The following is a 25,068-nucleotide window of genomic DNA, read 5'->3' as shown; positions in this document are numbered from 1 at the left end:
TCCTGCATTCACTCACTAAGCAAACACTTTTGGGGTGTCTGCTCTGAGTGGCGTCCTGTGTTGAGTTTGACGGGGATCTGAAGATGAATTTGGCAACATTCCTCTCCTCAAGGAGCTTAGGCCCAGCAAGGAAGAACTTGGCCTAAAAGCCCTGGGTTGTCATTGCATCAGACCCATGACTTAACCCCTTTGGGTTCAGTTCCTTTTGTGTAAGTCATCAAAAGAGCTACTTACAGATCAAGTGCTAAAATATATGCAAAACTGAAAGACTGGCTGAGCCCTAGTCTTTCTTCTTAATTTGCAGCTTTCCCGGGCTGCCCCGTGTCTACCACCAGCGCCTTTGAGAGGCTCCTGGCTCCTCACCGAGTGGAACCCAGGCTGTGCGACTCCAACCAGGACTCATCTTACCATCAGTGCTACCTCAACAGTAGGCATGTCTTTATTGGTCTTTTTTTTCTTTAAAAATAATGCTGCTCAAGTAAAAAAAAAAAATATTTTTTTTAATGGAAAAGTCACTCCTCATCAAATCATGCAAAAAATGAAAAGCATAGTTTCTGGGCAAGATGATCTATGGTGGTGAGCCAGAAGGTCAAGCGCTGTTCAAGCATGTTCTATTTGGATCTCTGCTGATATCCCCGCATCAGGTTACTGAGTGCGAAAAAACTGAGGAATGTTTGCACAAAGTCCCAGCTCAGGCTTCGGTTCCTGGGTAAAATTAGGAGGGAAATCACTGGTCAAGAAGTTCCAGTTGTCTTCTCTTTCCGCCTTGTTCCCTTCAGCCCCACAGACGGGAGCTGAGGGCCACCTCTGACCAGCCATGTGCCGAGAGGTGGGCAGGCTCTCTCCCTCCGTACTGAACTTTTAAATCAAAGGATTGTGATTTTTAAGGAAGACTCCAAAGCCCATTTCAAATCTTTCCTCCTGTGTTTTCTTCCCTGGTCATTAGCTAGAACGACTCTATCTCTCTGTGTCTCTTTCTCTCTCTGCCTCTTTTTATGTCCCTTTGTCTCTCTTTCTCCCTTCCCCACCCCTGTCTTTATTCTGTGTCTCCCAGGACAGTTCAGATTTCAAATAGTTTGCACCACGATCCCTACATTAGAATGTACTAGAGATGCAAATATTTTGATAACCAAGCAACAGCTTCTGAAATACTTTAGTATCCCCCCAAGTAATAAAAGAGCAAACACTTGCATAGTGCTATTTTCTAGGACTGTTTGGAGACATGTCCGGTTTACAGCAGAGGAAACGGAGGCACAGAGAAATTAAGTGACTTGCCCAAGGTCATCTTGGTCACATCTTGTGGACCAGTTTTCAGCTCAGAAAATAATGGTCCCCGTGGTCACCCATCCTGTCTCTCTGCTCCTCCCTGGCCTGGTCTGAAAGCTTTGCATGTCTGTGTTTCTCTTCTCATCACCGATGGAAACATTACAGTCACATGCCTCTGAATGCTTCACAGGAGCTGCATACACGTACCGGAAGCCCAGGAAATAATAGTGGATTGCTTAATCAGCTCCGAAAAGCACAGCAGAGAGAATAAGCTGATAGCTACGCAGAATTGTAATGATGTGGGAAAGGGCTCCTGATTATGCGAGCAAGTATAAAGTTGATAGCAAACTGTATATACAATGTGATATCAACTATATGAAAATATAAATATACTGTTCAAATACCGGAAGGAAATAAAACAAATGTTGGCAGTGGTTATTGCGGAATGATGTGGCTAAGGTAGTGATTTTTATTTATTTATGCTTTTTTTTTTTTTTTCCCACTTCCGTATAATCAGCTTGTGCTAACTTGATAAACAGAAAAATAAAAGTTTAAAAATATATCATCCACTTAAAGGGACCCAAGAACAACATGGAAGAGACTGGTTGACGGGAGGGTATCCCTAGTGATTTGTGGTCTCCCTGGGAGTGGAACTGCATGAGTGGAATTTGGGTTGTGGTGTGGTTGTCACAAGCTGTGTGTGTGTGTGTGTGTGTGTGTGTGTAGCATCTGTGCCACAGTGTGATGGTATATATGTGAGGACAAAGTTTAAATGATCACTTACAAATGAGGAAACAAAAAAAATGTCTCTCTCTCTCTTTACTATAGTTCAAATGGCCCAGGAACATTGAACCCAGTCCCAGAAAGGATTAGAGTATCAGTTAGAAACAGGCCTTTGGGATCTTTAAACCTAATCCTTTCATGTAGATCAATATCTGATGACTGCTTTAGGGGCATTGATCTGGGTTAACTGGATCGGGAAGCAGAAGGTTGAAGTCATAAATGGAATTCTCACTTCTTTCTTTGTTGGACTCAAACCTGCAGTCTGGTCCTGAGGAACCCCAGCACGCCTCTGATGGTGGGCTGCTGCCCTGGTCTAGCCCTGCTCGAGGACCTTGGAGTTGTCCCCAGTTGTCTTCACCCCTGGGGGGGTTGTGTTTCAGTGGTTAAATGTGTGAGGACTTGTGATGAGAGATTCGGAGGAGGGCACAGCGCAGTGGCACTGGGCTTTCTGAAGACCGAAGCCCACTGACCAGGCCAGCTAAGCAGATGGTCTTCTCTGCTGACCTTTCTGATAAACAGTCCTCTGCTCCTGCTAGGCCCGTGTCACCTGCAGACTGCTCTTTGTAACCAACATCAGCATCCAGAGACCTCAAACAGCCAGTGACCAACCAGCAACTGACCAGTAATTTGTCCAGTTAGTCACACTGCCTTGTGTGTTTAGATCCTGTCCCGGAAGGTGACACTTTGTGGTCCTGTGGATGACTTTAGGAAAATCACAACATGATGTGCAAAAGTTGTACAAAATATTTGATATTATTTTTTCTGATTAGAAAAGTCATATGAACATATTATTAAAGCTTGAAAACTACAGAAAGAATAAAGAACCCCCCCCCCCCCCATTCTAACCCTTAGTAAAGCCTCTATTAGTGTAATTGTTTTTCTCTGGCAATTAGTGGTTTCTTCTGGCCTTTTTCCTCGGTAAAGCTGTGTGGCATGCCCTATGTGTTTTTTATTCCTGCTTCTTTCCTTAACTTTATGTGATAAGCATTCCCTGTATCACCCAATGTGATTTGAAAATGATGATAATTAATGACTGCATAAAATTCCACTGAAACAATGAACTACCATTATGTAACTTTCCCCTTAGTATGAGACTTTTAAACTGTTCCCAAGTTTTACAGATAAAAATGTCACAAGGACAAAGGAGATGATCGGTCCTATAAAGTCCCTGATCAAAGTACACAACAGCGCCTGCGGGGTGTGCCTGTCAGAACACTGAGCCTGAATCAGGTCAAGTCTTCAGATTTAACTTCCCGCGTATAAGGACAGGACACATTAGTGATACATGACAGAGGACACATTAGTGACACTATGGCCCTGCAATCAGAAAAATCCAGCTTCTAGGAAACTGTACAGCACAAATTAACCTTTTTTTCGGCAGATAAAGTGCTGGGGTTCGGAGGGGGAATCTATAGATGAAAAACACCAATTGCAATGTATGCATAACATTTGGGTCCATAGTCAAACAAACTCTAAAGAAATATTTAAGAGACAGAGAAATTGAAACGCCAACTTAGATATTTGATACTATTAAGGAATTATTGATTTTTCGGAAGTGATAATATTATTTGTGGTTACAAATCCTTACTTCTGTTGTTATTGTCATTAATTCCCACCCAAGGATAGTTTTTCCATTGATTTTTTAGAAAGAGTGGAAGGAGGGAGGGGGAGACAGAGAAACAGCCATGGCGGGGGGTGGGGGGGTGGGGGGCAGGGATGGAACCTGCATCCCAGGTAGGGCCTTGACTAGGAATTGCAGTAGTGGGCCGCCCTCTAACCACGGAGCCACACTGGCCAGGGCTTGTTTTCTTAATGGTTGCCCTGGGGATGACCATCAGCATCTTAGGTTAACAATCAGTTAAATTAACATCAATTTAATTTTGTTGGTCTACAAGCTCTTTCCTGGGCTCTAACTGCGACAGCCCGCTCGGCTGGGCCTAGGTGCCTGCCCGCAGGGACCTCTCCGTGTGGGCTTTCCTGTGGTCCCAGACCCGGGCTGGGCCACCGCAGCCACGGCTCCTGCAAGGCCTGGGAGTGAGCCTCTCTGTGGCCAGTCACTTTCCCATGGGGCTTTCCAGGCTGGCGTGGTCCATCTTGCTCCCTCAGCAGTCCCACCATCCAGGGCAGCAGGGCCTGGTCCTCCCCCCTTCCCAGAAACTGGGGCAGAAAACCAAGGGACAAAAGCGCTGCTCTGGCAGAGGGGACTTCACCGGAGGGGGCAACGTGGGCTCTTTCCCCCGGCTGCCCAGCAGCTGCCCGGGCCTCGGCACTGCCTGCTCACTGCCCACCCTCCAGTGACTTTCCCGCCTCGTTCAAGGGGTCGTCAGACGCCCATCCGGACCCCAGGCCCCCCACCCCTTCCTCACCACGGCTGCATTCTGCGCGAGGTTAACCTCAGCTTCTTCCTGGTCGCCGCTGATTCACTTTCCTTTCTCTGGCCGGATAACGGTCTGGGGTTTGGCTGGGCGCCTCTGCTTGCTTACTCAAAGCCAGAGTTCCTGACCCTGCCTGCTAACAGGCACCCAACCCATCTCAGGACCACGTTCCCCTCCGGTTTCCTACCTGCCTCCTCCCTCCAGCCAGAAATCCCCGCGGGTCCTGAGTCCTTACCCCAGCAGGAGGCGCCCAGCCCTGCCACCTGCCGCTGAGAACAGCCGGCCCTGGCAGCATCCTGGGTCCCCAGTGCCTGCCCGAGGGGGCTGTGTTTGGTCCGGGCTCCGTGAGACCTGCTGGTGGGGCAACACCAGAACACACTTAATTTGGGGACCGCTCTTTGGAGTCCACAGGTGCCTCCGTTCATTTTAACCTCAGACCAGGTGCACCTGGCTTGTGTTCTTAAAGCACTTCTGCAGGTGAGAAACCCGAGGTTCAGAGAGATGGAATTCTTGCTCAAGTTCACAGGGCTAAGCAGGAAGAGATCCAAGCCAGCTACCCAAGTCCTCCTGCTCTGAATCCAAAGGGATTATTGTTCTATAGTGGTGACACTTCTCAAGAAGCCCCTGTGCCTTTGTTTTTAGATACTTCCTGGGGCTTTTGGAAGGGCAGGGTTTATTTGGGTTTTTTGGGGTCGTTTTGTTTGTTTTTGCCAATCCTTGCTTAAAGGCCTCGAAATATGCATTCTATCCACGGCCCAGTGACCAGTCGGGGTTCTAACCTATCGCCATCTCCTTCAGAAGCTGGGAAAGCCTTCTGCTGAAAATACCTTCTCTGCTTGGCTAATAAGTTGTAGTTATTCAATATGCATGCCATTGGCTAATATCAGTAAGGCCGCAGAAAAGGCCACCAATTAAACCTGGTCATAATTTTCATGGATACGTCCCTGTTCATGCATTCAGGACTGTATCAATCTTTTCACACATTTATTGAGCATTTACTGTGTGCCAGATACCCTTAGGCACTGGGAGGAAAGGCGGGATGCAGCGGAGTTCCTGCCCCAGCTCAGCCTGGTGGGACAGACAGACAAACAGGCTCAGGGGCCTGGGTCCAGTCAGGAAGGCCTCTTAGAGGAGGTGACTTTTAAGTTGGGCCTTGAAGGAAAATACATGAGTAAATTTCTTTTCTGAGGGGCTTTTGATAAAAAGGGAAGAGCTAGCTTAAGGGAAATAGTAGGGACAGGGTGGTAATGGGGTCATGGGCACACAGAGGGATGACTGAGACACCTGGGAATTTAGATCCTGGCCAAGTATGCTTGGTACCAGTCCTTGTCCTATAGCTTGTTCCCCTAAGTGCAGGGACCCAATGTTTTGGGCAGCACTGTCCAATAGGAGTTCCTTGATGATGCAGATATTCTGCTTCTGTGCTATTGAACCTGTGAAATGAGGAACTGAACGTTTACTTTTATTTCCTTTTAATTAAACCTAAAAAGCCACCACATAGACAGTGGAGCTCTACCTGCTTCTCACTCCAGACCACATTCAAATCACTCCAGATGTCTTCAAACATTTCTCACTCCTGGAGTCTGAGCCTCGCCAAGAGTCTGATTATGTTCATCCAGGGTGGGGCTCGGGTATCAGTGTGTTTCGAAATAAACCAAGTGATTCTTAGGTGAGCCAGGGTTGAGAAGCAGTGATCCAAAACTTTGTCCAGCACATTCTCAGGCGTGAGGAGAGCCCCCCTTGACACAGCTCCCCCCAGGGGGGTGTTTGGGCTTCCATCGCTCGGCCCCTCCAGCATCCCTGTGCCTCCCCCCACCTCTCAAGGCATCCCTGGTCTACTGTCCACTCTCAGTAGGATCAGGCCCAAAGACTCCACTCACAGCCTGCTGGTTCTCTCCGCCACCCAGCCTCAGCCCAGAGCCGCTCCCCTTTCACAGAACTCTGCCAGGGCCTGGCCAGCTCCCTCTCCCCTGGACAGCGGGGTCAGAGGTCAGGAGCCTGGTCCTTGCAGGCCCCTGCCCTTGGACAGAGCCCAACCAGCCATTTTCCCAGGCTGGGCTGGGTGGGCCGGGGCAGGGGCTGGTGGCCAGGCTGAGGTTTGGCTGGCTTCTGTCGTTTTCTCATTAAATAGAGCCGCAGATGAGGAAGCAGCGATGCGGGAGATTTTGTTAACCTGGAGAGAGCCTTCCTTCCCCATGTATCCTCGAAAAAACTTTCTGAGCGGGATCCCACCAACAGCCGATGCCCACCCACCCCCATTTTTGCCCCCCTCACCCCAAAAACCACTTTCCTGGGACTCACACATGGCAGCTTGTGCACTTCTTTTATTATTAAATATATAAGCAGCTTCCTATTTTTTAAATAGATATTTAAATGACTTTGTATAAAATAATTCATCACTTCCAAGTGTAAAAACAAAATCTCACAGTGTGTGAGCCAATGTTCCCTCTCAGCTTTCTCAGGGAAAAAGGGGTTCCTGTGCAGGCAGCCCTGGGCAGGTGGCCCCGGGAGCCACCCTGAGGTGGCTCTGGGCCGTCCTGTTCCTGAGTCAAGAGAGCAAATCCAGCCATTGCAGAAGCTCTTTGCTTTCTTGACTTTGAAAATACTATAGGTTTAAGGGGGCGGGGGTGGTGGAGGAGGAATGCCTTTTTCTGTTTGTTTTTCCTTCCACTTTTAAATACATACTTTCTAGCATCAAATATAGAGGCTATGACTAGAGGAGGAGCCCCCCAGGGAAAGTTCTCTGCTCCTTCCCTCAGCTGTCAGCAGTGGCAGGAGAGGCAGGGACCTTCACTTTCAAGGGCAGGGAGGGAAGGTGGTGGGCGCCGCCCAGCTGCCAGGTGGGGGTGTGTCTCTCAGTGGAGGGCCCAGGATGGCAGGAGAGGAGGGACACAGCAGCACAAAGGGACCAAGGGCGATTGACAGCCCTGTCACCTGCTGCCCAGCTCTGGAGCAGCAGTCATGGGCTGGCCCAGGAAGCTGAGACCCTCAAGGCAGACTTGGAAAGAGATGCCTGGTCCCTCTCCCACCCTGGGTAGGTGGGTGGGGGTGAGAGCTGGAGGTATCACTGCCTACCAGGCCCCTAACATGGACAGCCCACTCGGCCCCGCGCCCTGAGGCAGCGGCCTTGCAGCTATGGCTGTGGCAGGGGTCCGACACAGGGGTCAGGGGTGCAGACGCCTCCCCCAACCTCAGGGGCATACCCATAATTTCAAAAACCCTCCCTGTGTCTGTGTCTGCCCACCCTACCCTTCCTCCCTCCCACTAGTCACTTCCCTCTTGGGAACATCAAAGTGCAAAATGCAGAAACCTGGGCCAACAACAGCCTAAGACCTGCTCTGGCTGGCGGCCCAGGCAGTTCTCTGTCCACCCCGATCCACCCCAGGGAGTCAGAGGCCGGATCAGCAGAAGGTCAGGGCTCGGGGGCTCCCTCAGTCGACGGGCGAGGCCGGCTCGGGCGCTCAGTGCAGAAGCTGGGGAGAGGCTGGAGGGCGGGCGGACGGACAGATGTGCACAGATGTGCATTCAGGACGGCCAGGCAGGCTGTACAGCAGGCAGCTCCAGTCTTCACAGTGCAATGGCTTCCTTCGTGGGGGGAGCCTCTGCGCGGCCTCTTGGAGGAGCTCTGGCAGGGTTGGAGGGGTGGCGGGGCAGAGGCCAGACTTGGTCTTGGCCTTGGCATCATGAGCCAAGCAGGTCCTGAGGGCAGGGTTGGCCTCCCCCTCCGCCTGGCAACCAGCAGAGGCCACTTTAGTGAGTGGACCCGCGGGCCTTCTCTTCCCGGCTTCTGGGCCACACACCTTTCCAGGAAACCCAGCCGACGCCGTCCCGCCCTGCCAATCTCAGGCATCTCTCTCTGAGACAAGTCCCTGCTCGTTGGGGCAGGGATCCATCCCTTGGCACCAGATAGGTCCTCTGGGCTCGAGGGCTCTTCATTCCTCAGTGCCCACCCGACTCTCCACATCCATGGGCCTCTGGGTCCCTGGCCCAGGTGTTGTCTTGGAGGGGAGCAGGAGAGCACAGCCCCTGGGGGTGCGGAGGGTCCTCAGCCGGGCTTGCCAGCCTCCCTCAAGCAGATGGGAGCCTCCAGGGCCCATGATAAATATCAGCAGCATGGGGGGCATCCTCCGGCCCTCTCTGAGTCAGTCCAGAGTCTGAGGGTCAAGGGTGGAGGGACCCCGGCCTGGCTGCTCCGGTCTAGTCCTGGTAGGCAAGAGCTCTGAGGGTGCGCAGGCCATGTTCCCAGGAGAACGGCGGCGGAGGAGGGGGTGGACGCCCCCGAAGCATCTCCTGCCGTGGAAAGACTGTCCTGAGCGCCCAGCTGTAGGGGAGAGAAGGAAAAGCCATCAGCCGAGTGGGAGTGGATGGAGGGGTCGCCGGGGGCATGTGGGGGAGTTGCAGCGTTCCTGTGGGCTGCTGGTGGTGCTGCAGGAAGGACTTCCTCCCATCCCTTCCTCGTCTTCCCAGCCACCCAGACACCGCAAGGAACCAGGCCGCTTTCTCTGGCAGGAGTTCAAGCCACTGGCCAGACTACCCTCACCTCCTACCTCCTCCTGTGGCACCAGGGACCACAGAGGGAGGTAGCAGGGCCCGGTGGAGGTTTGAGCAGGGCGGCGGGGGGGGGGGGGGGAGCATTGTTCAAGCAGATGGGTCGGCAGGAAGGGAAGGGGGCACTCGAGTGTCCTTAGACCCCTCCTCAGGCAAGACCATCTCACTGGCCTTGGTCCAATGAGCCAAGGGTGAGTCCTGCTAACTCTGTCTAGCAAAAAGAATTCTTGTTCCCACCGCCACACCATTCATCACAGAGGGTCGTCACACACAATATTGGGGACAGCAGAGCAGGGGTAACTGAAGAGGAAGAGCTAGAGGTACTTCCAGGATAAGGAAACTCCCTCCCTACCACTTGGCATGCTCATCCCCAAACATCCTTCCTTCCAATCGCCTCCCTACATCTTCCATGGGAGTCTGGGCCCTGCTCTCTCCCCACCCCACCCCCTGCCTTGTCCCCTTGCCCGGCATCCTCAGAATGCTTTGTTCTCAGATCAGAAATCCCCTGGACTCCGGCCAACACTTTGACTTTGGCCCCTGTGTGGAGCTCCCCTCCCTGGCCGTCCATAGGCCCTACTGGCCAAGCCCGTGATGGGCAAGGGGAAAGATGGGACCACAGCCTCTGGCTCGCAGCCCATTCCCATGCTCCGGAGGGAGAGGACGGGGGAGCCACGCTGGGAACAGCTGGGCCGCAGGCACGGCTGGTGCCAGGAGGAAGAAGGGCCATGTGGGAGAGCTCCAGCCTGCTGCCCGGTCTCCTGGTTCCCTGGACTGGAGGGGCATGTGTCGTGTTTTCTCTACGAGGGTCCCTCTCCTATCTCTCTTGTGAGAGCAGCATCAGTCTGGGGCTGGCCCTGAATCTCCCTGAGACGCGAGTGCCTGGCCCGGAGACCACCCTGCCAGTGTCTGACCCACTCTCTGTACCCACAAGGTGGACCCCAGGATCCCAAATGTGTTGTTTTTGTTATTTTCTGAATAGGCTCCCCTGGTGTGGAACATCTGCCAGATCCCCTATCTCCTGGGAGTGGCTCAGACATGTCACCCTACACCTGGGAAGGCCCTAAGGAACTGGCTTGTGTTTGGCACAGGGTGTGACTGGAAACTTGAATGGGTCGCCCAACTTGTTGGCCAGCAGTAAACCAGGCACTCGGGCTGCTAGTCAGTTAGCCAGTCAGCTCCCCAATCAACAACTAACCAATTTGGCAGTTACTAGCTAGTCAGTCAGAATCCATTAGTTAGCTGGTTAACCGCTGGCCAGAGTCAAAGGGTCTGCCAGCTCTGAAGCCAGCCAGTAGGTCAACGTTTATTGAGTTCTTGGCCAAGTGCAGAGAAGCCCTCTTTGTATTAGAACCCAGGATAGAAAAAGAAATGCAAAAAAAGTGGAAGACACAGTCCCTGCCCTCAAGGGGCTTACAGCCTTCTTAGGGATGTAGAATGTACACATACACATAAAACAAGGATTGAGAATGTATTAAAACAACATCCAAGTTAAGTGCAAATTGACACAGTATTAACCAAATACAAGGGAGCAGAGGGGTGTGAATGAGAGGAACAACCAGAGGGTGGTGGAGTTATCAGGAAGAAAGACTTCCTGTGGCTAATTGTGGGAGGAGAGGAGGGGAGGGGAGGGGAGGGGAGGGGAGGGGAGGGGAGGGGAGGGGAGGGGAGGGGAGGGGAGGGGAGGGGAGGGGAGGGGAGGGGAGGGGAGGGGAGGGGAGGGGAGGGGAGGGGGAGGGCAGGGCTGCACGGCCCGGGAGCCAGGGGCAAGGAGAAATGAGGGTCACATCTTTATCAATGTGGGCAGCAGAAGGCACCCGTCCACGTGAGGAAGACACACTCGGGAGGGCCAGGAAGACAGAATTAGGATGGGAAACCATTTCAGTAGGCTGGGGTGATGGGCGGAAACCAAAGTGGTGGTTTTCACAAGGATGAATATATAAACTCTTGCCCTTTGGTTAAAACAATGAAGCTGTCCAGGTACAGGATCGAGGTCTGGCTTGATGGAGGTTTATGGGAAAGGGAACTAGGGGTTTTAATAGACCACAACCTAAATATAAGACAACACTACGATGCAGTTGTTTAAAAAAAAATCCAAAAAGCTAATGCGATCTTAATGTGTACAAATAGCAGAATACTGTCCAGATCAAGGAAGGTAACAGTCCCACTGTACTCTGAGCTGGTCAGACAACGTCTGGAGCACTGTGTCCAGGGCTGGGCGCCACACTTTCAGAGGGACATTGACAAACGAGTGTGTCCAAAGGAGGGCGACCAGGATGGTGAGGGGTCTGAAAACCATATCATATAAGGAATGTTTGAGGGACTTGGCCACACTTAGCTTAGAGAATTCATAAAGGGGACTTGGATAACTGACTTTAGGTACTGGAGGGCTCTCCCAACAATAGGACGGAGGACCATCATGGGGGGGGAGGCGGCAGAAAAGCCACTTAGACCCCGCACAAGGAAGGGCTTCCTCACGGTGCTACTGGGGGGTGGCAGGGAGCTTGCCTGGCCCTCAGAGTGTATGATCGGAAGCTGGGTGACTCCGGGTCAGGGAGGCAGAGAGGGGAGGCCCCTTCGGGGTGGGACTCTAGGTCAAATGGCCTCTGAGAGCCCTTCCAAGACTAAGGTTCTACGGCTCCCTGAATGGAAAAGCAGAGGGGCAGGAATCATCTCGGCTGGGAAAAGGGCCGGACCAAGGTGCAAGCAGAGAGGAAACTGCGAGAGGTGCGTGGGGCGGCAGCTGCTGGCGGAGCCCGGGAGCGGAGCGGAGAGGGTGGGTTGAAGTGGCTGGCAGTGCGGGTCTGGGGGCTCCGGTGAGGGCGGCTGCAGCGAGACCAGAAGCCCACGGCAGGAAAGACAACCCACCGCAGACGGAGCAGTGCCAGGCCTCAGATGGGCAGAGGGGACGGAGGGGCCTGAGGACCTGGAAAGGACGGGGTCGGCCAGCCCCGGCCATGGATGGAAAGAGGAGGTGGGGGTGCGAGGCAAGTGTGTGGGCCTCGGGGAGCTGGTGGTATCCCCAAGTTAGGGTGACTGGAAAGGGATGCAGCTAATTTTAAGGGGTGGACAGAGATCCAAAACCGGAGGCTTACCTTAGACTTCCCTCTACACTGCCATTTCCACCTGTCTGTCCTGATCCTGGGTCAGGGAGCTGCAGGCAGAGCACAGGGCTGACGTCAGACTCCAGCAGAGCCCGGGGAGTGAGGAAACCCCCCAACTGTGCCCCCCAGCTCCCACACGAGCTCTACCCCTCTCAGGTTTAGGAGACCCAGAACTGCCTGACCTTACGAAGAAATCAGGGGAAAAAACAGTTATCTAGGAAAGAAGAGACACCCTTTCTCCTCTCCACCCACCCCGGTCTGTTCCGAGCTCCACTGCCTCCGAGCAGGTGGGAGAAAGTCTCCCCCAAATCTAGAAGGGAAACAGATGCCAAGACAGGCCTGCGGTGCCTACAGAGCCACCCCAGCCCAAACTCTCACCTGCCCTCTGGTTGTTCCACGGGAGAAGCCACTGTCTGAGGTTCTCGATGGCTCTGGGGACAGAAAAGAGCAGGCTCACTGAGGAGCTGGGGAGGCTGGGGGACCATGGCCCTGTCCCCAGGAAGAGCTGTCCAGGAGTCAATGAAAGAATTACCAAAGTCTCCCCTAACTACCCAGAAGTGGGGGTCAGCCACAGCCCGGGGAGCTTCCTGAGGCCTCCCTGCAGGCGATGCCCCATCTCCTCCACCCATGCAGGCTGTCTCCTATCCCTGGGACCCCCAGCCCTGGCTCTGCAGAGCTCCCAGGGAATGCCCTGCCCTGGCCCACACAGCATCACTTTCCTCTCACCTGCTTCCGGCCCAGGAATATTCTCTCCCCCTCCCTGCTGCCAGGCCCTTCCGGTTGACCTTACATCCTGAGCCCCCCTCTCCAAACTTGAAGACACCCTCCAGGTCAACCTCCCGTCTCTGTGCTCAGCCAGCCTCCTATCTGAGCGTCTGAAGAACCCACACTGGACCCCAGCCAGCCTGCCACCAGCTGGGCCTGCTCCTCCACCCGGCTGTGCCACTGTCCCCCTGAGGTGGCCGCCTCTTGGCCATTGGGCTCTTCTTACCCGCCGCCTCCGCCTGTAGAGCAGCAGGACCCCGACAACCAGCAGGACCAGGATGATGCCGACAACACCGCAGGGCACCAGCAGGCGGAAGACAATGCTGCGGAGCTGGGGGTGCTGGGGGTGCTGGGGGAGCAGGGGCTGCTGCACCTGGCCTGCTGTCAAAGGAACCGAGTTAAACTGGGCCTGGGGCACGGCCACCCCCTCACTTGCTGGTTCTGCTTCCTGCCCTGCGGTGCTCCTCCGCTCCCTGGTGCTCCTCTTGCCCTGCAGCTCCCCGAGGGACAGCACGTTGTCCCAGGTGCGGCTGCTGGGGAGCCTTGGCTGAGCAGTGAGGGTGGGTGAATGGCTGAGGCCTCTGGGGCGCAGTAACAGGGTCCTGGCAGAGCCTGGCTTCTGGCGGTCTCTGGGTGGCACAGAGGGAAGGTCTGTCTTCTCAGGTGTGTGACTCCGGGCCTGGCCAGTGGGTCTCACAGGGTCCACTGTGGGCACGGGGGTGTCAGGTCCATCCGCTTGCTGCTGGCCCTCAGCCGATCCCAGGAACAGAGATGCTGAGACGAGGTCGCTGGGTCTGGTGATCTCTACCCGGACGCGGCCTCCTCTCAGCCTGGAGGAGGGAGGCTCTGGCTCTCGGGGTACAGGACCCTCACTAGCTTCTCCAGAGGCCTCTTCTAGGGCCCAGTTAGTGCTCAACATGGAGTCAAGAACATCCTCCATCCCAGAGACGGGGGCCCCGACAGAGGGGTGGGGCTCAGGTGAACCTCCCTCGACACCCAAGGTCTCTGGTGGCTCAAAGCTCTGGCAGGTGCTCCTGGGTGGTCGCTGCTTGGCACCGCCGAGGTCCACTATGTGAAGGGGCTGCTCCCTGGGTAAGAGGGAGCTGTCCTCTGTCCCCTCGGAGTCAGCCCCGGGCAAGCCAGCCATAGGGGCCATGGAGGGAGCAGGGGGCTGCTGAGGGGAGACAGAGGCCAGGTCACTGCTAGGGGTGGCTTTGGGGTACAGGCAGTTGCAATCAGGCTTGGTCACCACATCTGAAAGAACCACAGAGAGGGAGAAAGAAGGGAGGAGATGGAGTCACCAGCCTCCAGCACAGCATCACCGGAGGGACTTGAGAGGGGGGCTGAGGGTCTGGGAGGTCCCAGCAACCCCTAACTCAGCCCTAGGGCTGAGGGCAGGACAGGACAGGACTGGAGCCGATGGTCATGCCACTGGCGCAGGCAGGGAAGCTGCAAACTGCAGGGTCTTATAGGCAAAGAGCAAAGAGCAGGGTTTAGAGGCAAGCCTGGGGGTCAGGACCAGGGTCAGGGTCAGGGTCAGGGGAGAACAGAGCGCAGCCCTTCCTGGAGTTCCACCGGCCAGACACCAAGCCAGGGGTGAGCAGCGGCCTCAAGGGCTAACACAAGACACCCTCAAGCCCCAAAGATGCTGCACAGGCCAGAAGCAGCAAGGTGGTTTCATGCACGGCAAGGACCACACTGCCAGGCTGGGGCGGACTGTGGCCAGGGCTTGAGGCCTTGGGATTGAAACAAGGAGACTGGACTTGGCCATCGGCAGGTGGCAGGGCTTCAGTCCTTGCCTCGGGGAGCAAGGATATATGAAGGAGGGCACGTGTGACACAGGACGCAGAGACGAGAACACACAGGGTGCATGTGTGCAGCCAGTGCCGGCCCTGGGAGAGTTCGAATGGTGCTCAGACTTCAAATCCAGCCTGTCCCTTGAGGGGACACTCAAGGCATCCTGAGGACTTCCGGAGCCAGGGTATCCTGGTGATTCGCAGAAGGGTTCCCAGGACCAGGGCCCTGACTCCCAGGTGGAGCCTCTGCTCTCTCCACGGAATCCCCCCGCACACTCAGCCAGCCTGCGGAGCCGGAAAGCCTCCATGCCTACAGGGCTCTCTGAGAGGGCCCCGCTTCCACTCCCTAATCTCACAGCCACCAGCATGATCCTTCTCAATGCCTTGACATGCAGACATATGTAGATGTGCATGCACACACATGTCAGAAGAGACATGTGCTGAGGACCACCCAGAGGTACACAAAGCCACATATGTACACAAAACAAGCACATCTACACACACACAGGACACGAGTAGCAGCCAGGCTGCCTCCGGCCCCACCTCCCACCCCCCCAAATCCCAGCTCTGTTCCACACACCCTCCCCCGCCTCACCCTTGCCGGCCCCTTTGGTGCTTACCTGGGACGGAGCATTTCGCAAAGCTGTCGCTGCAATTCGTGCTGAAAATGTTCTGGTTCATTCTAAGGAGATTCTGTGTTTCACTAAAGACATTCTTGATCTTCTCCAGCAACCAGAGGGGCGACTCGGAGAAATTTTGGACACAGGCCTGGAAGGAGAGCAGGTCCACCAGGGAAGGATCAGCATTGGCCTGTCTCTCGCTTGTCTGTCAGGCTCCCTTGACCATTCTCACATCTCCTCCTTTGCTCTTTCAGCCCCCCACCCACCCCGGTTTGCAGCAGAAACCATCCTGAGGCCAGGAGCTATGTCATTTACTCACAGATATGCGTCAGGCATATGGTAATTACCTGGGAATCATACAATGAACAAGAGAGTGGTCCCTGGCCAAGTTGGACATGGAGTCCAGCAAGACACAGGCACCAAAGCCATTGTGACAAGTGCAATGAGTCCTGTGAAGGAGCACGGAATGGTCTGAGAGTGTGTAACAAGGGCTCAGGGGCAACGTCCCTGAGAACCGACTAAAAGATGAGCAAAGTTAACCAGGAAAGGCAAGGAGTTGGAGAGAACTGTCTAGGCAGCGAGAACAGCCCGTGCAAAGGTCCTGAGGCAGGAAAGAGCCTGAACTGTTGCAAGACTCAAAGAAGACTAGAGTGGCTATGGCACTGCCATCCAGGAGGAGAGCAGTGAGAGATGCAACTGAGAGAGGTCAGCAAGGGCCAGTCCCACAGGTCCTTGTTGGCCATATCAAGAACTGTTAACCTTATCCAAAGAGCAGAGAACACATCTGAGGGTTACTGGGGCCCTGGTATGAAGAATGGCCTGGAGCAGGCCATGGGGCTGTGGGTCCTTCTCTGGTGTTGGTCTGTCCTAGAAGGAGGTCCAAGTCTGCCCAGCCCTGTCTATTGAGCTACTCTTTTCTTCTCTGCCTGGGGGACTCAGTCTCCCACATCCACTGGAGCTCTGAGAAAGCTCACATAGAGTCCTGGCTTTCCTTCCCACTCTCGGGCAGCTCCTTCTCCACCTCCTGACCAGGCTCCCCTCCTCTACCCGACTTCTAAATGCTGGCATTCCTCAGGGCTCCATGCTGGACCCGCCTCACACACCAGACAGTGCCATGCACCCCTATGGCATCATCTATGGCTACTTGCCAGTGACTTCCAGATACCAGGCTCTCCCTAAACTGAACTGCACCGGGAAGAGCTTTATTAGGCTGTGAAGCTATAGGTATGACCCATGGCCTATGCATAGTAGGCCCTTAATCAATGTTGGCCAGATAAACGATGGAAGGATATGAGAATGAGAAGACCTGGGCTCAGTCCCATCACTCCCCAGCTAGGTGACACTGGCCAAATAAACTATCCCATTTGGGTCCATTTCCTTATCTGTAAACTCAAAACAGGGATCCCTGCTAGCCTCCCCCAGGGCTGTTGTAAAAAGAGCTACCCTGGGCCCTGGCCAGTTTGGCTCAGTGGTTAGAGCATTGGCCCGCAGATTGAAGGGTCCTGGGTTCGATTCCAGCCAAGGGCACGTACCTCTGTTGCAGGCTCAATCCCCCACCCCCAGCATGCAGGACGAAACCAATCGATGTGTCTCTCTCACATCGATGTTTTTCTCTCTCTTCCTTCCACTACTCTGAAGAGCAATGGCAATTAAAAAAAAAAAAAAAGAGCTATGCTGGCTCTCTTGCCTTTCTTCATGGGAAAACAGGGACCCTCAGACAGAAGGTCCTGGACGCCCCCCCATGTCCACAGAGGTTGCATCTTCTCTCCTTTGGAGCCCCGAATCCCTCCCCAGCCATCCCCACAGGAGACCAGTTCCTCCAGCTTCAAGGCTTCATCCCTCCTAGAGTCTGTCCCATGGGCATTCACAAGTGGGTGACTTGTTGAAATGCAAATTCCTGGGCCGACCCTCAGACCCAGTGAATCAGACTCTCCAGGGGTGCACACTGGAAATCTGTATTTTAAATAAGCTCCCCAGGTGAGTCTTAAGAACCTGAATATTGGAAAACCACAGATCTAATGCCTCTCTTATTAAAAAGGCATCTTCCCTCCATCCCACATTCCTGCAGTGACCTCTCCCTTCGTGTCCTTCGGAGCCAAGCTCCTCCACAGTGTATCTCCACTTCTCCTCTGTTCACCCTGACCTGGCACCAGCCACCGACATTGACCTCCACGTGGCTAAATCCAGTTTCTGGTTGGGACCTGGGCCTCCTGCTGGTCTCCCAGCCTCCAAACCTGTTCCCACAGTCCATCCTCTGACAGCACCCAGAACGGTCTCACAATGCAAGTTAGGTCCGGTCACTGGCCTGTTTGCCACGTCTGCCTCCTGCCTCGCTCTTTAGACCAAATCTCACATCCCTGGGACCCAGGTGATCTGGCTCTGCCTGCTCTCCTCTCCACCCTTCACTTCCATGCCTTGGCCATGCTGCCCAACCTCTGGGTCCCGAATGTGCCTACTCCTGCTCACCCCAGGGTTTCCTGAGTAGCATTCTGGGTTCTGCAATACTCTTGGCAGCCTTATTGCTTTCTGACTTACCCATCATTGGGCCTCAAATGATTACTTTCTTACTCAGACGCCTTCCCTGTCTCTTCCTCCCACCTTGTTTTAAATTAGAGTCCCTTTTCTCCCCCTCTGATGGGGCTCCTTCACTGCTCCCGCCGTCCCCTCCCCTCCCCTCCTTCGGGTCTGCCCTCCCCTGGTTTTCTCTCCTGCAATGCAGCTCCTCCTTACGACACACCATGCGTTTGACCTATATTTTGTGAACTGTCTTGCCACCCCCAAATGTACGCTCCATGGATGTGGGGGGTTTTGCCTGTCTTTGTTTCCTCGTGTCTAGGAAACACAGTAGGCCCTGGTTAGCTATTTGTGGACTAAAGGGAGGGTCCTAGTGGTTCGTAATTCTGTTTGCTTGTATTATTGTTTGTTGAATGGCTGCCAACCTCACTAAACTACAAGCTCCACCAGGTCTGGAACCAGGTAGTTCCTGCCCATGAAGTTATTGTTACAGTCTAGCGCTGTGCCTCCCATAGCGTGAGTCCTCAGCAAAGGCTTGTGGGATGAAGAAATGAACGAGAGACTGAGTGGGCCCTGCCCTGACCCAGGACCCCTTGCCCTGGACCTACCTTGTCATGCTCATCGTAGACCTTGGGGAAGCAGTCATGCAGCCTCACGGACAGTTCCAGGAGCTTCATCAGGGCGATGGCATTGGAGGTGTTATCCTTGAAGCTGATGGTCTCCTCCATGAGGTCTTGCACCAAGAAAAAGGCTTTCTTAATGTAACACACGGGATCTTTCTGAAAAAGGAGAACCTGAAGTTGCTGGTCTGGCTGATGCCACCAGGAACCCCAGTTGTGTACCAGGTACACCCAGTCTAGCAGATGGCGGGCTGCGGCCTGCCCCACCCCTACCCTGGCCATGATGGGAGCAGGAAGGCCACACCACTGTGCTAAGGAGGATGCTGCCCTCAGGTGGCCTTTCATTCTCTCTCTTTGGGATCTGGCACTGCAGGAGGTGGAGTAGAGGGAGGGAAATGTGGATTCTGATTAGAGAGAGCTTCAGATTTCTAGAAGGAGCATAAAGACGTGGGTTCTGGGAAACTTCTCTCTCTGTTTCTCTGTTGGCTTGCTTTCCCATAGTCCTGGAGGCAACTCATGGTCCAAGAAGTAACCTCGGTGCTTTGTCCACGGCAGTTGCCTCAACAGAGCCTCTGCTTTAGCTCTGTATCCCTAGCACCAAATGAATGAAATATGAAGGGTATTCTTTGGACTGGGAGGAGGTCTCCAGATCTAACACACGTGGAGAAACTCAGAGATGGGAACAACTTCTGGGCATCACAGTGACTTTGTATGAGGCACAGAGATGAACAAACTCCGGAATAGGGCTAAGGGGGGAGGAGGTGGCCAAGGTATCACAGGCTTATGCAAAGGCGTGGGGGCAAGAAGGAGCAGGGAATGGGGGTAGTGGGTGGGGCTGCGTGGTGGAGACTGGTGCTTATAAACCCCAGGCTAAGCAACGTAGGCTTTCTTCTGGAGGGGGGCCCCAGACAGGTTTGGGGGAGGGAAAAGGAAGTAGTGGGTTAGGGTTCTGAGAGCTCCCCTTAGTGGTGGGATGAGGGGTGCACTGGCCGCAGCCAGGACATTTGAGAAGCTCTTGAAATTATCTAAGCAACTGATGGGGAGGCCGAACGAGGGGCACTTGGTGTCTGGTTAGGGATGGGGTAGGAGGAAGAGGGAAAGGACTGGACTGCTCCCCTGGCTGCTGGTCTGTCTGCTGGATGGAGGTGACATCCTTAAGCAAGGCATGTGACCCAGAAGTATTGGTTTGCCTTAACCCCTAGAGCCAGCCTGCCGGGGTTCAAATCAGACCTCCACCACTTACTAGCTGCGCTCTCTTAATCTCTCTGGGGACAGTAAACAAGACAAGTGTACCACACCGTGGTCCCATCAAGATTAAATTAGGAAAGTACCTGGCCCATAGTAAGACCTTGACATATGCCAGGCCAGGAGGAGAGAGCAGCAGGGGACTTGAGCCCCTTACCCTGCCCAGCCGTGGACCCTGGCACCCAGACGTGAGCCCCCAGGGATCCCCACACTTCACCCTGCCCAGCTCTAGGATTTCTCCAGCCTTCATGCTCCCACATATACCCACCCTGAGAAGTGCCTACCAACTGGGCCTTGTCCATATCCATAACTCACCAACTGGTCCTGGCTTACAAACACAAAGGAAATTTTGCACGAGGTCTCCATCTGACTGTCAATCTGTAAGAGAGAGTGGGCCAGTGGTGGCAGGGTGTGTGCAGCCCCGCGGAGCTTGCCTGACAGTGGGGACTAGAGTTTCTGGGTGGATCGGGGGTGATCCTCACCCACCTTCCCCCAACCACACTTGGAAGACCTGTGCCTCCCACGTGCCCAAGGGAGGACTGTAGAAGGAAAATAAGTCTCCTCCTTTTCTTCTCACTCCATGGAATCTGGCAGATGCCAGCTTGTTATAAGGAAGAATTGTCTAATAGAAAATACAGGACATAATCTCCCATTGGAAGTAGTGAGCTCCCTGTCATGGCAGGAATTCAAGCAGAGGCTGGACAAGTTCTGGGGATTCAGGATCTGTCGGAGATGGGGTTAAATGCCCTGAAAGCCCCTGTTGCCCACCCCCCAGGGCAGTGGTTCTATGATTCTAAGCCTCAGAGAATGGCTCCTGGTCTCCCGTGGGTTTCTGTGGCAGCTACACGCAGGAGGAAAAGAGTAGGGGTAAGAGAGGCAGGAGGCCCAGCCTACAGGCCCCAAGCTCAGGGCCCTGGAGCTGGCCTTCACCAGTGCGCCCCACCCTGCCTGCCTGGCCAGGGGATGGTAAATTCTCTTCTGAGCAGAACAGCAGCCATGACAGCAACCTGATTGTGCTTGGCTGGACCACGCTCAGAATTGTTGATGACTCTGCTGGCCCAATCAGGAGGCACAGGCTCCTCCATAGTCAGGGTGAGTAGGCCATTCTAGCCCTAGGGCTCGGGCAAGAGCCAGGGCTATGAGGGTGGAGGGCTGGGAGTTAGGCGGGAGCCTTCCCTCCAAATCTGGCTGAGGCTCTGGTGCCAGGCTGGCGTCACAGCTAGGAGTCCAGGAGCTAGAGGCAACATCTGGACACAGCAGGCAGACTGGGCTGGCTCCCCAGAGGAAGCATCCCATTGAGGGACAGGGAGCAGGCTCCACAAGACTTTTCAGAATCCACGACTGACATTCCAGGCAATCTTTCGCCAAGGTGACCAGCTGGAAGCCCACCCTGTCCCCTGCCTGTAGGGGAGTCAGAGGCCCTCACCTTAAGAAGGTCAATGACAGGGCCATCAGGGAGCCATGTCCTTCGGAGCCCTATTTCTCTGCCCGCCAGCCCTCTCTTTGACCCTGCTCCTTGGCTCCTGCCTCAGTTCCCTCAGTGGGGAGAAGATATACAGGCTTGGCCACACACTCACCAGCTGCTGCAGGAGCTGCAGATGTCCATCCCCAATCATGTGGCTACAGTGCTTCGATTCCTCCTCGGTAAAACTCCTGCTCACCAGGAGACAGACCAGCAGTAGCCAGGGGCCCAGCCATGTCTGTGATAGAGAGAGCATCGTTTCTCCTCAGCTCTTACTCTCCCCAGAAACCCCATGCCCTCATTCCTACAAGGCTACAGGCTCTGCCCCTCACCCCAAAATGCAGTGTTCCCCAAATCTAGCTTTCTCGGGATTGCCTAACAGCCACAGCACAACCTTGCTCTCCCTCGATGACAAACCAAATGTCATCTTCTCCAAGAAACTTTCCCAGATTAATCCAGGCCAAGCCTTACTACACATTGAACTAATGAGGACCTGGAAGGTGCGCCTACCAGTCTAAATTCTAGGTGCACGAGAAACTCATTGAGTGCAGGACTTGCTCCTACACATTTGCCTGTTCTTACAACATCAAACAGAGAGCCAGGCATCTTGGGAGCTGCCAGTTCCTCTCAGGTTCATGTTCATGCACCAGCTTCCAGATTTTGAGCCAGACACATTTCCCTTGGGCCTGGCCCTTCCTCCCACCTTGTTCCACACAGGTCTGGCTCTGCTGCTGGAAAAACCAGGGGACCTAACTCAGTTTCACTGGGAACCTATCCCACACTAGACACCTTTGGAGCCCTGGGTGTGTGTGTGTCAAAATTAATCAGAGGAGGCAGCCATGCCAGCTCTAATCCATCCTGGCTGGCACCTGCCTATCAGAGCCCCGTCAGGCTGTGCAGCCAGCCAGCCAGCCAGCTCTCAACATGGCCAGGACGTTTTCTGAGATCTCTTCTCTTTCGGCACCCACCTGGCCTAGTGGCTGCTCACAGCCAGAGTAATGGGCCTGGCTCATGACACTGTCATTCCTCTTCCTTCCTCTCCCCCTCATCCTTACCCCTTAGCCCTCTCCCTGGCCCTAAGTCTCTCCTTCTCCAGCCAGCGGTAGAGAAAAACCCTTAGGCTTTCTTTCCCCAGCTGGAGGTCGCCTCCTGGCAGTGGATGCCCCCAGATTCAGAGAAATGCTGTCAGGGTGGGGTGAGGGCTGGCACCTTCCTGGGCTCTGGGCTTTGCCCCAGTAATCCAGATGATGAGGCAGATAGTGCAAATAAACTGCGCATTGGGAAAACACAAGGAGGCTATGAAACAGCCCACAATGACATGCCAATTTACATATAACTAAAAGCTCCAATGTTTGCGAACTCTTACCAGGGAGAAGAGGCCCTGGCTGGGCTATCAGGGAGGTTGCAGTGAGGCCTGGAAAGATGGGGAGAAACTGATGGCAGAGAGGGAAGGGAGGACCTGAAGAGAAGGCGCAGCATGGCCCAATCCCATTCAGCACAGGGATGTGGTGAGGGTCCTGGCCTGACTTGGGGAGGGAGCATGTGAAAGAGGGAGGAGAGTCATGGAGGGGGCAGACCTCAGGCTCTGCTGGGAGCTGAGGAGGTAGCCCTGGGTGGGAATAACTGTCCAGGGTCTCAGGAACCTCTGGTTCAGGACACACTGGGGGAAACTGGGCTATGCAGAAGGTGTGTCTGTCTCAGAGGAGATGGCCCAGGGGGAGTGGGTTGCTCAGGAGGACATCCCTGTCCCAGGCACTTCAAGATAGTGATGTTCCAGGACAGCAAAGGGAGAGCAATGCCGAACCTCAAGGACTGCCTGACTTTTAGAGCTATTTCAGGCATCAGTGTGAGGAGAGCGCAGCCACCACCACGTGGGAGGCCAACTCTGAAAGTGGCCAAAGGAGGGCAGGCCTGCCCCTGGGGCCCCAATTTTGCCTCAGAGGAGGAGCTGGACGGGCACCTAAGGGTTAACACTCTAGCTGGCCTGCGTGTGGCTGGGCTGCCTCTTCTCCCCCCTCCTTTCTTCCTCTCACCCATCAGCCCTGGCCTGGGGTGGGGTGGGGGGGGTGGCAATCCAGGAAGGAATCTCTGCCCAGGGCTCAGAGAGATGCTGGGACATCTCTGCCCAGCTGTCCATCCTCACCTGCCTCCCGTCCTGTTGCGTCTTCCCCATCTACAAAGTCCCTTGGCATAAGTGGAACCCTTGGGCTGCTCTGTCTAAAACTAGCCCCTTGCCCGGCCGGGTGGCTCAGTTGGCTGGAACAGCATCTCATACACCCAAAGGTTGTGGGTTCAATCCCTGGTGTGTACCAGAGGCAACCGATGGATGTTTCTCTCCTACATCCCTGTTTCTCTCGCTGTCTCCCTCCCCCCCCCCTCTAAAATCAATAAGAACATGTCCTTGGGTGAGGATTTAAATAAATTAATTAATTTAATTTTTTTTTAACGAAACTGGCGCCCTTTATTTCCTCCTCTGTCCCCGGGGCCCCTTATCTTGGTCTTGCCCTCCCCATTTCCTTTCCAGCCCGGGCTCAGCTCAGTTGGGCTCTTCCTTCGCTGTGGAGCTCCTCTGCCCTCACCCCACCTGCAACCTCTCCCCTCACCCCCTAAACGTTTCTGGGCTCCTCTTCTCCCAGGCTTCCCCTCCCATTCTCCCCCAGGGCTCTTCAGAAGAAAACCCACTGGGAGATTTACTATTCCTCGACAGGGCCATCCTGCACTTTCTAGGCGCTGGGGCAGCTACTACCCTGGGTGGGGGCAGGGCCATTCCCAGGCCGTCCTGAGCAGCCCCCAGCCCCTGTCCACAGCTCCCAACACCAAACCCTCCTCCCTCCTTCCTCTACAACCGCCAAGCCCAAGATCTCCCCAACCGACTGCACCTGAGTTTGCAAGAAAAAGATTGGAGACTAGCCTCAGCCAATTCTGGAGTCTGGTCCCCCCAAAACAGACTTGATCCAGCCACCCAAGTCCCCAACTGCTCCATCTGTGAGCTGGAACAAGTAGCAGCTTGCCCGGCTCCTTCCTTCTACCAGCAGTTCCTGGGCACAAGCCCTGGCATTCTAGAAGCTGATGACCTCTGAACTTTCTCCATCCAGAAGCGCCCACTCCCCAGCAGGGCCTGGACGCAATGCACTGGGGTCCATGAGGAAGGAGCCCACTTGGGAAGGCGCCACACTCGGCGCACAGCCGCTCTGCCAGTCCCTCGGAGGTGGTGGTCCGTCAGAAGGGAGAGAGGCAGGAGCCCCTGTCCGTGGCTGCGAACCCTTCTCTCCTGCAAGCGGGTGGCTCAGTGTACCCCTCCGTGCAGTGGGGTGAGCAGCCTTCCCTTTCCCCAGGGAAGCGCCGCAGCTGCAGGGCCGCGGCGGGTCTCAGCCCGAGCGCCTGGGGCCGCGGGGCAGCCCGCGCGCAAAGATGGGAAGGCGGCCGGGGCCGCGGGGAGCCTCTGCAGCCGGGGCCGCGGGGAGCCTCTGCAGCCGGGGCCGCGGGGAGCCTCTGCAGCCGGGGCCGCGGGGGAGCCTCTGCAGCCCGCGCGCGGGCAGCCGGGTCCAGGGGGGCGCGCGGCCGCCGAGCTCGAGCCCCAGCCCAGCCCCAGCCCCAGCCCGGCCCTGCGCCGCGATCGCCGCTTACCGTGGGAGGGCAGCGCCCGGCGGCGCCCCGCGCGGTCATGCGGGCAGCTGGGTCCCGGCCGGGCGCGTCGGCCGCCCTCGCTCCCTAGCTCGCTCGCTGGCCGCCGCGCCGTCCGCGCCCCGCCGAGGGCCCGCCGCTGCCGGGAGAGTGGAGAGCCGGCGCCGAGAGCACCAGGCAAACTTTCACTTTCCGCAGCCGGCTCCGCCGGCCAGCTCCTCGGCACAGCCTTTTAAGCAACGACTTAGGCATGTGGTTTATGGGAAATTACGTTGGACAGGCGCCAGACACACACACACACACACACACACGCGCGCGCGCGCGCGCGCCGAACACACACACTCCAGAG

The 25,068-nt window shown here is 55.2% G+C and overlaps 1 protein-coding gene across 2 annotated transcripts; it reads right to left on the bottom strand.

The window, feature by feature from the left end:
- Positions 1–7,261: 7,261 nt before the first annotated feature.
- Positions 7,262–24,789, bottom strand: CSF1 (colony stimulating factor 1). Of its 2 annotated transcripts, none has more exons than XM_087828048.1 (9): positions 24,723–24,789; positions 21,211–21,333; positions 19,949–20,011; positions 18,377–18,547; positions 15,255–15,402; positions 13,065–14,092; positions 12,452–12,504; positions 12,065–12,123; positions 7,262–8,745 (listed from the first exon to the last, which is right to left on the bottom strand). In XM_087828048.1, the coding sequence occupies exons 1-8, from the start codon at positions 24,759–24,761 to the stop codon at positions 12,078–12,080; spliced, it is 1,671 nt and encodes a 556-aa protein (XP_087684174.1). In that variant the 5' UTR covers positions 24,762–24,789; the 3' UTR covers positions 7,262–8,745; positions 12,065–12,077. The 2 variants fall into 2 exon arrangements, with proteins under 2 accessions (XP_087684174.1, XP_087684175.1); XM_087828049.1 differs by having other exon boundaries at positions 13,065–13,219.
- Between the last annotated feature and the right edge of the window lie 279 nt (positions 24,790–25,068).

Source organism: Miniopterus natalensis, chromosome 19, assembly GCF_054644295.1.
Source record: "Miniopterus natalensis isolate mMinNat1 chromosome 19, mMinNat1.hap1, whole genome shotgun sequence".
Lineage (NCBI taxonomy): Eukaryota > Metazoa > Chordata > Mammalia > Chiroptera > Miniopteridae > Miniopterus > Miniopterus natalensis.
This window is presented reverse-complemented; position numbering and strand designations above follow the sequence as displayed.

What these genes read in the sequence shown, in the direction of transcription:
- CSF1 (XM_087828048.1), bottom strand. Translation starts at nt 24,761, where the DNA reads ATGACCGCGCGGGGCGCCGCCGGGCGCTGCCCTCCCACG. An exon ending in TTGTAAGCCAGGACCAGTTG is followed by an intron (nt 18,548 to 19,948) that starts GTGAGTTATGGA and finishes CTCCTTTTTCAG; the next exon opens with AAAGATCCCGTGTGTTACAT. An exon ending in GTGGAACAACCAGAGGGCAG is followed by an intron (nt 12,124 to 12,451) that starts GTGAGAGTTTGG and finishes CTCTGCCTGCAG; the next exon opens with CTCCCTGACCCAGGATCAGG.